The sequence below is a fragment of the Mastomys coucha genome, unplaced genomic scaffold, assembly GCF_008632895.1.
Source record: "Mastomys coucha isolate ucsf_1 unplaced genomic scaffold, UCSF_Mcou_1 pScaffold20, whole genome shotgun sequence".
NCBI classification, from domain to species: Eukaryota; Metazoa; Chordata; class Mammalia; order Rodentia; family Muridae; genus Mastomys; species Mastomys coucha.
In genome coordinates, this window is record NW_022196903.1 from 97,321,485 (window position 1) to 97,334,036 (window position 12,552).

Here is a 12,552-nt window from a genome sequence, read left to right on the forward strand (position 1 = left end):
GAAGAAAGGAATGATTTCTTAGTATGTCCCAACAAAATGAATGCCCTTCTGATTACTTTATTTCCCATGGGCTCAAAAATTATTTATTATTGAAAAATAATAGCTGATTGTGCCCCAGTGTAGATGTAATATCATGGACTGATTCTTGAAGTCAAGGCTGTGCCTTCTCTCTATCCAATAGAGTATGCTGGCTTATACGATGACATCTCCACTCAAGGCTGGTTTATTGGACTGATGTGTGCAATTGCTCTTCTTACACTGATATTGTTAACTATTTGCTTCGTGAAGAGGAACAGAGGTGGCAAGTATTCAGGTAACACTGTGGCTTAATGTGATCTTCAACTTTGAGTCTCGTATACTGCGAATTATTCTTTGGAAGCTTTCATAAAAGTTACACAGATAGAACTTTATACTATGTTATATATGAAATATGCTAAAGAGAAATACTTTAATTAATCAACCAAAGGAAGTATGCATAGTCAATCTAGACTGGTAAATATCTGCGATTATTTATTTGAAAGAATATTTCATTATTAAATCTGACTGGCCTAAAACTAGGTAGAATAGGGTGGTTTCAAACTCACAGAGATCCATCTGTGCCTCTGCCTCCCAAATGCTGAGATTAAAGGTCTGCACTACTATACATGGCCATTCTTAGAGAGATATGTACCTTTTCTTATGTGCTTATGCATATGGAGGCCAGATGCTGGCAGCCAACATTTTTCCCAATCATCTCCACCCTAGGTTTTTTTTTAAAAAAACAAAACAAAACAAAACAGACAAACAAACAAACAAACAAAAAACCCAAAAAAACCCACTGGGTTTCTCACTAATCTAGAAACATACAAATTTAGCTAGACTGGCCAGGCAGCAAGCCTTAGAGATCCTTTTGTCTCCAATTCCCCAGAGATGGGATTGTAGCTGGATTTCATGAGTTTGCCTTTTTGATGTCGGTGGTTGTACACAGCATTGAACCTTGTACTTGTTTGACAGACACTTTATCCAACTGAGCCACCCCACCGTTGCTCAAATCATTATGTATAAGGCTGTGGTTGCCTTAATTATTTTGATGATTGAAGCAGTTTTGATTAAAATATTGATAACCAACACCCTAACGATTGATTATAGGGGAAGGGTAAATTATTTTTCATGACATTGGTCAGTTAGGAGCCTATTATATCTTCAAATTGTTGGAGAAAAATGAATATTGAGAGTTTATGTTCAGGGACAGAATGATCTAATCTGGGCTCTTTCAGTAAGGTAAGTACCCATTTGATAGTGAGAAATGACACTAAAGATTGCCACAAACTGCCCCCCACAGAACCCTGAAAATCCATTATCTTTTCTCATTAAATGAAAAGTAACTTATATGTTAAACATATGGCTCAGAAAACTAGTACCACTGGTATAAAATTTTGGCCAATATGTTTTAACCTTCCACCTTTCAGCAGCCGTGCTGATGTGTCTTTACGGTGTCTTTGGATGATGTTATATTACTTTAATCTTTTTATTTCAGTAAAAGAAAAGGAAGATTTACACCCAGATCCAGAAGTTCAGTCAGCAAAAGATGAAACTTTTGGTGAATACAGGTAAGTGTAACTTTATATGCTGTGATCAGTTGGAACACTTCTGTCACGTTTGTCAAGTGGAGAAAGTGTTTTGTTTATACTTGAAGCAGCAGAACTACACCATGATGACTTTACCAAAGAATCTCCCCTCTCTAACTCTACTCCTTACCTGCCTTCTGTCCGCTCTCCTTCCCTCCGTCCCTCCTCCCCTCTCTTCACTTCTCCCTTCCTCCCTTTGTTCCCTCTTTCAATCTGTCTTTCTTTCTTTCCTTCCTTCCTTCCTTCCTTCATTCTTTCTTTCTCTTCTGTCTACTATTATCTATTTTTCTAAGGACTGAATTATTATGTGCAGGTCTGAGGTTTGTTGAGGGCCACAGTCTGGGTAGCAGTGAGCATGAAGATTCTTTGGTTGAAGCTCAGTGCAAAACACATGTCACATGCCATGTTCCCATAAACTAGATAGCAGAAGCATTTTAAATCCATTCTTAGTGTTGCTATTACGGAACTTAATTTAACTTCGCATCCACAGATACAGATGTACTCCTGCTATTCATATTTATAAAGTAAAGATGTTCCAAACCTGTAAATGAGTTGTTAAAAGTAAATATTTATCTCTATCCCTAGCTAGCTCATAAATAAGAGATTGAGACTACTAGATTTATTTAATCAGCTTTAGTACAATTACTGGGAAAATTACCCTTAATCTATATGTTTATATGCTACACTGGCTAATACACAGCTGTGTTCCCCTAATACTTGCTGTTCTGTTTGAGTGTCACTGGGGTTGATTCTGCTCCATCAATCTGTCCTCAGGGGGCATTTCACTTGGCTATGTGCTCATAGCCCATCTTTCTATTAGACACCTCCTTTTCTCTCTATCTTCTCTGTCTTTCTCTTTCCTTTTTCCTCTCTCATCCTTCCTCCCATGTTCCCTACTTGCAACATCTCAGTCCAGTAATCAGAGCCCTGCCCACCTCTATTCTCCCCCAGAATAATTGGCTGTAGCCACTATCATTTAACCAATATATAAATTGGGGAGCAAAGCTTATACAACAGAGGCTGGTGTATGTGAGATTTGAGTCATCTGGGGCAACCAAATACTGGGGTTCTGAATTTAGCATTTGCATACACAGCACCAGACCAACCCTCAACACAAACCCAATTCTATATATGAACCTAGACTTCAAACAAACAAACAAACAAACAAACAAACAAACCTTGGCCACTTTCAAATAACATTGATTAATCAATTAGAGTTCAAGACCTAAAAAGTAATTGAGTGTTTCTGTATGACATGGATTCTGGGAAAAGAATCATCTTAGAGATAAATTAATACTTAAAGCATAAAATCACTGATAAGTGCTGAGCAGAACATGATTCGATTTATGAGTGTAGAGAAGGCTATCAACAGGGGCAACATGACAAGAAGTTACCAACCAGAGTAGCATGTGAGGGATTGCAACTCCCAGTGCTCCAGTTAGACATCTGTACCAAATCCCAGTTTTCTTTATTTGCTTTTCTTTCTTGGGTTGTCACCATCCTTTCAGCCAGATTGTCCCTACTCTTTCTGTTGTAGCCAAAAAAGTTATTATAAATTTCTGATTTATATTGGTGTTCATATATATGATATGACAATGTCTGCGAAATAAAAAATCTACCTCTCATTAATTCATCTCTGCATCTGTCTGCATGATCAGGGATGTGGGGTACTTTGCATAGCTGGGCTGGAGTAGCTAAGGTAGATCTGAGCGATGCCAGACCTCGGTTTTGCTCTATGCTCACTGCTTCTCTTTCTGCTGGTTAGATGCTTTCTTTTATGCTTTTATATTTCTCAACATGGAAATCAGAGAGAAAAAGATGGGAGTTGTTCTAAGGAAGAAAGGAAAAGAAAAGAAAAGAAAAGAAAAGAGGGTAGAAGAGAAAGAAGGAAGGGAAGAAAACAGAAAAAATATAAAAAATTAACTTGGGAAGTTGTAAATTATGTTCAGTACTGATTAGAATTTGCTTCCTGGTTATTTCTGAAACTCGAAAACTAAAATAATGATTGTGTATTAATTTAAAGCCCTATGTGAAATGAATCCAGTCACGGTCCTCTGGCTTAAGATCTTCAGGAAATATGCTTGTGATTAGAGCTGTGGTCTCACCTGGAAGTGTAGCTGAGAGTGGTAACGCTTCCTTAGGTGGATGTTGACAGTGTTGATTCCTTCAGACTTATGGATTAAGAACTTCTGATTTTAGCAAGCCAGAGTCATCCTCAGTTTCAATCCATGTGTACATGTCTCTGGGGCACTTCATAACACCAGGCACTTCAGGCAGTGCAGAAACCAGAGCAACTAGTCAAGTTGCAAGCCATAGTATATTGAAACTCAATTTTAGAATTTATATCTCATTGCTCTAACATATTCTATTGATTATGCTGTGGTGAATGAGCACACATTTAAGGGGCGAGCATTACACAATGGCTCAAATTCCATTTGGCAGGGATCACTGAGGTCTTACAAGGAGAAAGAAAACAAAACTCCTGAATCTAGTTCTTGTTCATAAACTTATTTGTCTATACTCTGCTGTTCCTTTGAAAGGATAGATCACATTTTTCTACATTGTTTAGTTATAGCCTTATAAATTGTTTGGTTATAGCCTTATATAATTTCTGGCATTTTCTTCCAAAACTTTATATTCATCAGCAAACCTTTGTCTTTTCCGTGTTTGAAGAGTTTTCTTACATGCTTTACCCTTGGATATGTGTCTTTGATACTCACTGTCTATCCCCTAATCCAATATCACCTCATTTTTAAATTTTGCTTTATTTTTAGAACTGCAGTGTCCTAATTCTGAAGCCTAATTCAATACCACACAGATAACCTGGGTTATGCTCATGTCAAACATGGACACTCAGAATTTCCCTCTCCCAGTGGTGTGTCAGTCAAACACAGATAGTTCTTGTCATCTAGTCACTTGGGAACTGGTCCTTAAGACTTGTTAAATCAGATATTATTTGATTTAAAATAGTGACTTCAGATTTGCTTCTTGAAATGAGGAAAAATACAGCAGATACTGTATAAATAGCATTCATAATTATTTATATTTTCTCTTAGAAATTTTTATTTCACAGTTTCCATATGTATAGGCACTACTTTGTTTATACCTCTCCATTATCTATGCTATTTTGCTTTCTTCTTCTTTGAGCTCAAACCTTTCGTCTTCTTAACAAGTGCTCTTTCTACTTCAGTGTGTGTGTGTGTGTGTGTGTGTGTGAGGGAGGGAGGGAGAGAGAGAGAGAGAGAGAGAGAGAGAGAGAGGAGGCAGGGAGAGGGAGAAAGAGAAACCTATTGTATTTAACTAGGGTGTTTTAACAATTTTTAAACAATGAAAAATTTTTACAAAAAACTAAATTTGGTCAGTTAAACTGAAAAATATAGAAAAATTGAAGGATAAAAGAGTTTATATGACCAAAAGAAGAAATTAAAAAAAATGGGGCCAGGAACAAAACAATGCATAAAACAAGGAAAGTAATATTTGTCTTCAACCATTGAGTAGCAATTGCCATAAGTGTCTTATAAACAACAACAAAATATTTTTTACAATTCTGGCAACTGGACAGTGAGATCCAGGTAAGGACAGAATGAGTGTGTGCTAAGAATCAACATCCCGCTATGTGTGCCCTTTATTCTGGTTCTGTCCTTGAAACGACAAGGTGGCTTTCTGGAGGAGTCTATTCTGTGATTAGTAACATCCCATGACCCAAGCCCTGACTGCCATCATTCTGGGGCTTAGCATTTCAGCATGTGAGCTTAGCGGGCACACAGCTGCTCAGACTACAGTCTTAATATAAAGCAACATGCTGCATCTTCATATCTAAAAGGAACGCTTCATTTCAACGGGAAGCAGAAGTGTTTAAAAAAAAATAGTAAAGTGTTCTTCAGTTACCCAGAATGAAGAAAATTGGTTATGGCTTTTTAAATACTTATTTGTGGATGTGTCGTTTCTGCTATATGTCTCTGTCATGTGTGTTAATATGAATAACCTGAAAAGTATAGAACCTATTAGACCTTGTGAAGTCTTGTTTTGTTTTCTAGCGACAGTGATGAAAAACCTCTCAAGGGAAGTCTTCGGTCCCTGAATAGGAACATGCAGCCCACAGAGAGTGCTGACAGTTTAGTGGAATATGGAGAGGGAGACCAGTCCATATTCAACGAAGACGGGTCGTTTATTGGCGCCTACACCGGAGCTAAGGAGAAGGGATCTGTTGAAAGCAATGGAAGTTCAACGGCCACCTTCCCACTCCGGGCATAAACACAGCACATTCACGCACCAAGGCTGGCTAAGCCAGACCTCCCCAGTCTCTTACGGGGAGCAAGGCCCTTCGCACAGGAGCGGAAACACGTGTCCAGAGATTGATATTCTGCAATTTTGCTGAGGAAAAATAGCACTGCCTTCAAAAAGGAAAAGGAAAAAAAATCAGATGCCAAGTACTTCAGGCTTGTGTTTCATTCTGGGATTTGATTTCAGGTGCTCAAAATGCAGAACATGAAACAAATCCTGTACTTAGATCCACTTTGAATCCAAAGTTTCCATTTCAGATACTCCACATCTGCCTGGTTCTCCTGTTCAGTGTGTGTGCATTGATGTTGCTAACTGTATGGGTTTCTCTCTGGATGCACAATTATACTTAATTTTGAAGAACTGTTTTAGTGACTTCAACTCGCTACAGGTTAAAAGTTTGTAAGCAAGCAAGCTGGTTATTTAAAATGTAAAAAGGAACATGAATGTCTTATTAAACATCCCGTGGAATCTATACAGTTTAAAGTTATTATTTAAAATTTAAGTAGCAAAAGTGTTAGATGATCATACCACTCCTATTTATTGAGCTCCTAACTTTGTGCCCAGAGACTGCCATTATTACACAGATTACAATGTTTTCAATTTCTGGATGATTTTCTTTAATTTCTGTCACTCATGGTAACTCTGTATGTATGTATCTTTCTTTCTTTCTTTTCTTCTTTCTTTCAACTGGGACTGACTGGAGATGTAAGGGGAGTGATGGTCAGAAGTTATTTTAAAAACAGAAAGATGTAGATGTCTCGATTTTATATCTTCATTTGTAAGTTTAGGGCTTTCAGCCTTTATGTTTATATACTGGGACCCTTGGGTGTATTTCATGAATGCATTGTACATATTATGTTAATATTTACACAGTTTAAAACATAGTGTTTTATTTTAAAGTAAGAAAAAAGAACATTAATAGGCATGATTGTACAGCTAGAATATATATAGTAAGATACCATTCTTATCCTTCTGGGGCTAGACACAATAACATAAGATTCCAAATTCAAGACTATATGAAAATTTGGATTTTGCCCTTATATTTCTCTTCCTCATGTGGTTTCAAAATAAAACATTATATAATCATAGGGGGAAATGCATTGATATTTTTCAAAATAAGCTTTGGAATGGATTCCTACCCCAGAATTCCAAAAAGAAAATTATCTACAGTAGAAATTCTTATACACCTGTTAGTTTATATCATATTGTAAATGTATTAGTAGTGGTATGATCTTTTTTAAATGTTTTTCTTCTATCAAAGACAGTACAGATTCAGGGACTTTAATTTTTGGCATGCGAGCTACCAGTCCATCTAAAATGGTACATAAGGCTTAGAGTGTTATAGAAATCCCTTGAAAGACTCTGCATACATATAAATAAATATTAAATAGTATTATTTTCTTTCACATTTAATGGGAATTTTTGGCCTCACCATGAAATTATTGTTAAGTGATATTGGTTCACAGATTTAACTTTAGTTTGTATAATCACTGACCATATTATTCATTTTTCATGTTCAATTGGTATGATGCAATATGTTGCTTGGGGATTAAAATTGTGGACATGTAAAAGAGGCAATGCCATAATAAACATGAAACATATTTTTTAACCATATGCACCCTCTAGAATGCATAGGCAGGAAAAGCTTGTCTTTGTATTTGTTTTTAATTTTTGTTTTTGTCTTTTGGGTTTTGTTTTGTTTGTTTTGTTTTGTATTTTGTTTTTTGAAAACCCATGGATCTCAGAATTAAATTACTCTCCTGGAAGTGCCAAATGAAAGCATATGTGAGTGTAAGAATCCACAAGTCCAGCAGTGAAAAAAGATCTCTGGCCCTTTCTGATAAGGAGGGCACAGATTTCTGGAAGATCCATCATTGTGTGCTATTTTTATGGGAGGACCTGTAGTGCTGAGCCCCAGAGAAAATAAAGGATGTGACTGACAGTAACTATATTATTATCCTGCCTCCTTTTTGTCATCAAAATGTGGCTGGGAAAGGATCATATAAGTTGAAAATAACATCCAAAAGTTAAGAATGGATTTATTAGAAATTTAATAGCCTTTGAATCAGAAGTTGACACAAAATACTTATATTTTTGTTTGAAATGGATCTCATCATTCTTTCTTTAGCTGGTGGAACGGGAGATTGGCTTATAACACTTTTTGCTAGCCTCTGTGAACTTTTACATACTATTTGGTTTCGTTCTGTTGTAACTCTTCAGCAAAGCAGACCAAGCAAGGTCCATGGACTTTATTTATTTTAATTATAGAATTATATTATTCAAAATGTTCAAATGAAAACAAATGCAATTGGTTAAAGTGGATTTTATTCTTTTACTGTCTCAGACAGTGGATGGCAGACTATATGGCATGCAGTGATGACTACAATGGGCAGTAATGGTTTGGGAGATGCCCACTGAGTCATAAGGCAGCTACTAGTATGTACAACTTTGTTCTTAATTGATTTTCCAGTAACATTCTGTAGTCTACTGACAATATGATTTTAATCTAAGTGATTGTATATAACCTGAAGGATTGTCAAGGGGGATAACTTCAGAGGGAGTTGTTTGAGGGTCAAGAAAATCTGTGTTCTCTTCCAGGTTCCATGTAGAAACCTTAGGCACGATGCTGAACTACTTCCTTTCAAACTGTGCTACAAAGTGCTAATGATTGCTATCACAGGGTGTTCTTTTGTACAAAAAAAAATTTACAAGTGATAAAATCTAAGATGCCTTTTAACCTCATCACCAAACCCGTAACCAAATTATGTATCAAAAAGTCACCCCACATACACCAACTCAACTTTTTCCCCTCTAAGCACATAAATATATTTTTATAGAAAACAGATCTACAGAAAATAAATGAAATCTGCTGTTAGGAGAGGAGTACAATTTGCACATGCCATTGAAAATTATTAATCAGAAGAAAATTAAGCAGGGTCTTTGCTATACGAAAGTGTTTTCCACTACTTCTGCATGCATATTTGTAAGATGTGAACTCAGTGGTTTATTCTCTTGGTATAAAGGCATCTGATATTTTAGATGTACCCATGTTTATAAGAAGAAAATGTAGAGCACAATGGACTTATGCTATTTTATACTCATGGAAGAGATAGAGGACAATAGGAGAGATGTCGGCTGCTTTTCTAAGTATTTAAAACATATTTGCCAATCGAAACCCTAAATATGTTTACATGCCATGAAGGCGTAACTCTTGTAACAACTTTAAATTGATTATAATAGGACTGGTTTGTGGTCTGTGATAGTAGATGTACCCTAGAGTTCCTACAGTAACACTATAGTATAGTATAGATAAGTAGGGTTGAGCCAAAGCTTACTTTTGTTTTATATCTTAAACTGACTGCATCGTCAAAAAGACAAAAGGTATGGAGAGCAGGTTCACCAGATTAGCTTTTCTGTTTTCTCTGAGATTAATGTTCACAGTAGATCTTTATCGAAATGTGTTTGTGTTGTAGATGGTGTTTGTATTATGCTTATGGCTGTGTATGGTTCAAAACTATTTTCATTACACATGGAATTCAGCTTCCAAATAAAAATTTGACTTCGTGTACTGTAAAGATGTTTGTGTCCCTTTCTAACCAGTAAAAAGCAGAATTTGCATTCCAAGTTTGACCTTGGTTCCTGCTGATTCTGGAACTATAAATGAAGCATAAATTAGTTAAGTTTGAAGCAGCATAAGTTAAACATTTTATTCATGTCACTGTGTTTACAGACAGACTACTTGAAGTCATCAAGGCCTAGAAAACACATCAATCAAGTTCACAGTCACAATGAATACAAATGTAACGTGTGTGTGTGTGTGTGTCTGTGTGTGTGTGTGTGTGTTCAACTGGCTTGATTTTCAGAAAATGTAGAAATGTGTCTTTTTAATAACATGTACAATGTCCTATACATTCAAAATGGTTAGCAGTTAATTAACCATTTTGACTGACAACTTCCTTGCTCTTTTAAATATGAGATGCCTAATTTGCTGGGTTTTTGATATTTAAGATAGTTTGCGAAATGCCTTACATACTTTATCACATTTGACCTGAAAATGTCCTTCTTTATTTTGTGTAATTGGAGAACAAGGAAGTTAAGTGAGTCAGTTCATGTTACAGTCATCCAGACCAAGAAGTTAAGTGGAGAGTCGCTTCAGTTGTGAACTCATCGTAGCTTTTACACTTGGGTCTGTGTTTTTACTTCTTCCTTTGTGTTCTTTTAAAAACACTGAAGAAAGGTGAGTTGAACTTAGTGTGTGCCAACTGAATGTAGCGACAAATGACTTGGTTTGAAAATGTTCTATGAAGTCTTGGAAGAGGTACACAAAAACAAACAGTCTTCTATTGGGTCAAATAAGTGTGAAGATCCTAAGAGGTAGACGGCGTTCAGACAGGTCAGTTATTTACAAGAACCAGGACAGCCAGGTCCCATGGACATATCTGAGAACCTGAAAAAGGCCAGAAGCTCCTCCCAGTACTGAAATTCACAATACATGTCTTGAATGTTTTAAGTTGGCATTTGGGTTACCCTATTAGAACCAAAATCTAAAAGTGAGGCTCCTTCCTTCCTTTCTTGTTCTCCTTTCCTGTCCTGTAAAATATCATCCAGTGATTATAAAACCATATGTTATTGGATTCATGGTGTCCCATGTATGGAGAGCCCTATGGCAAAGACAAATTGAATTTAAGTCAGGTAAGTACTATTTCTTAAGGACACTTATTGTGTGATGTCCTTAAGATTGGCCTTACAGTCATGTGTGAATCCTTCTTACAAAACATACAGAAGTTGACAAAGCCTGAAGGAAACATTGGAAAACAAAATAATGTACTGCAATTGAATATATAGCATCTATTTACAAGGAGTTAATTATATTTATTGGCTAGTTTGTGTGTAACAGAATGAAAAATTGAGTTTTCCATGGTAAATATATATATATGTACAGATGTATGTATTACATATATATATATATATGGATTATATGTTTAATATATATCTCATTTTATAGTTATATAATATATATTTTTATAATCTATAAATTATTTTCTACATATTCAGTGATTTGAGATTTCTTGGTTATAGATTTATAAGACAAATTTATAACATGTTAGAAATATATACAAATATTTATATATTATAAATATATAACATATTTATAACATATATATAATATGTATGTAACATAATTGTCATATATAAATATATTACAAAGGAATTCCAAATCACTGTATTCTATAGAAAATAACTTTTATAGAAAGTAATTCTGTAGAGAATTCTATAGAAAATAATAAATCAAAAATATTTTGGAAATGCTGATACAAAATAGTGAAATTGATGTATTTTGTACATTGCTAATTTCTGAAAGAATATGATATTCAAACACATAGGAGCCAAGATTTACTTTGCAGATTCAGTCAAATGTTTTCTCATTCTATATTCTGCCTAAAATACCTTGTCTGTCCAAGAGTTGGATTGCCTTGTGCACACAAATGACTTCAACTTAGTTTTAGTCTAATGCTCTTTTGAATTTTGAAGTTTTTACCTGTGACTTATTCCATATGAAAGAAATTTCACATTCAAAAATGAAGCCTTCATTTTCCTCTTCCAAACATGCTTTCCTACTCTGTATTGTTTAGTGAATGGTGTCATTGTTCAGTGTCCATTCACTGAAACTGAAAATGCTGACATCATTCTCTACAAAAAGATGCCCTCACTACATGCAGTACCAGACTCTGTTCCTGTTTTCCCATGAATCTCCCATGGATCCTCAATTTTCTGCATATCGTGCGTACCTTAGCTGGACCATTCTTTACTAATTTTTTTTTGTTTGTTCTGACTTACTTCTAATCCTTCTAATCTGCTGACCACCATCCACACAAAGTCATTTTTGTTTAAAGGCATTTTCAAATTTTCTTTTATATGTGTGTCTGTGTGAATATGTGGTACATGTGTGCAGGTGCTCACAGAGGTCGTAAGAGGGTGCCTGATCCTCAGGAGGGGAGTTTAAAGACACTAATGAGCTACTGCCATATGTGCTGGGAACCAAACTCAGATTTCCTGAAGAGCAGGAAGCACTCTTTGTCAGTGAGCCATCTCTCCAGGTCAGAAGGTGGTTATCATAAAAGTTCAAATCTACTCACAATGTTTCCTTACTATGAACATGGGGAAAAGAAAATGGCTCTCTATTCCTTTATTTAAAAACCAGAAAGCTTCTATTAAATTTCAAAGTCTGTACAAAGTTCTTAGGTTCCCCCACTGTCCACCTCTTTTCTCTCTTCATCCTAGTTTTGAGAATTGTATCAATCACTGCCAATTCTTTCCCGCGTTGGAATCTCTAGGCTTCTGTCAACCTTGTGTCAGTCTCTACTGAAGCAAGGAACAGTGCATAGATTGAGGTGTGCTGTGCTTAAGACTTACCTTGACTCAATATGGTGGCAGAAGACCCTGTGAGGCTGACCAAAGATCCCTGATGCTCTGCCCAGAAGCTGTCAATATTTTCACCTCCCCCCTACCCCCGGGAACACAATGTACATGAGCGAACACAAATGTAAGAATATAATGGCCAGATGATGGGAAGGAGCACACTGTGTGAGAGGCTGTCTCTCTTGATAGGGTGTGGTTGTTGTACACATGAACCCGCAGCATCTGTGGTTACTTCACAATC

General features: G+C 36.1%; 1 protein-coding gene across 5 annotated transcripts in view; it reads left to right on the plus strand.

Moving 5' to 3' along the window:
* The window catches only part of Chl1 (cell adhesion molecule L1 like), a 207,346-nt gene extending 197,880 nt beyond the window's left edge, over nt 1-9,466 (plus strand). For all 5 annotated transcript variants that reach the window (XM_031382773.1, XM_031382772.1, XM_031382776.1 and 2 more), the window contains 3 exons: nt 182-313; nt 1,517-1,589; nt 5,645-9,466. In XM_031382773.1, the coding sequence (XP_031238633.1) occupies nt 182-313; nt 1,517-1,589; nt 5,645-5,861 (422 nt within the window). In that variant the 3' untranslated portion in view covers nt 5,862-9,466. The remainder of the gene's footprint in view (nt 1-181; nt 314-1,516; nt 1,590-5,644) is intronic.
* The last annotated feature ends 3,086 nt before the right edge of the window (nt 9,467-12,552 follow it).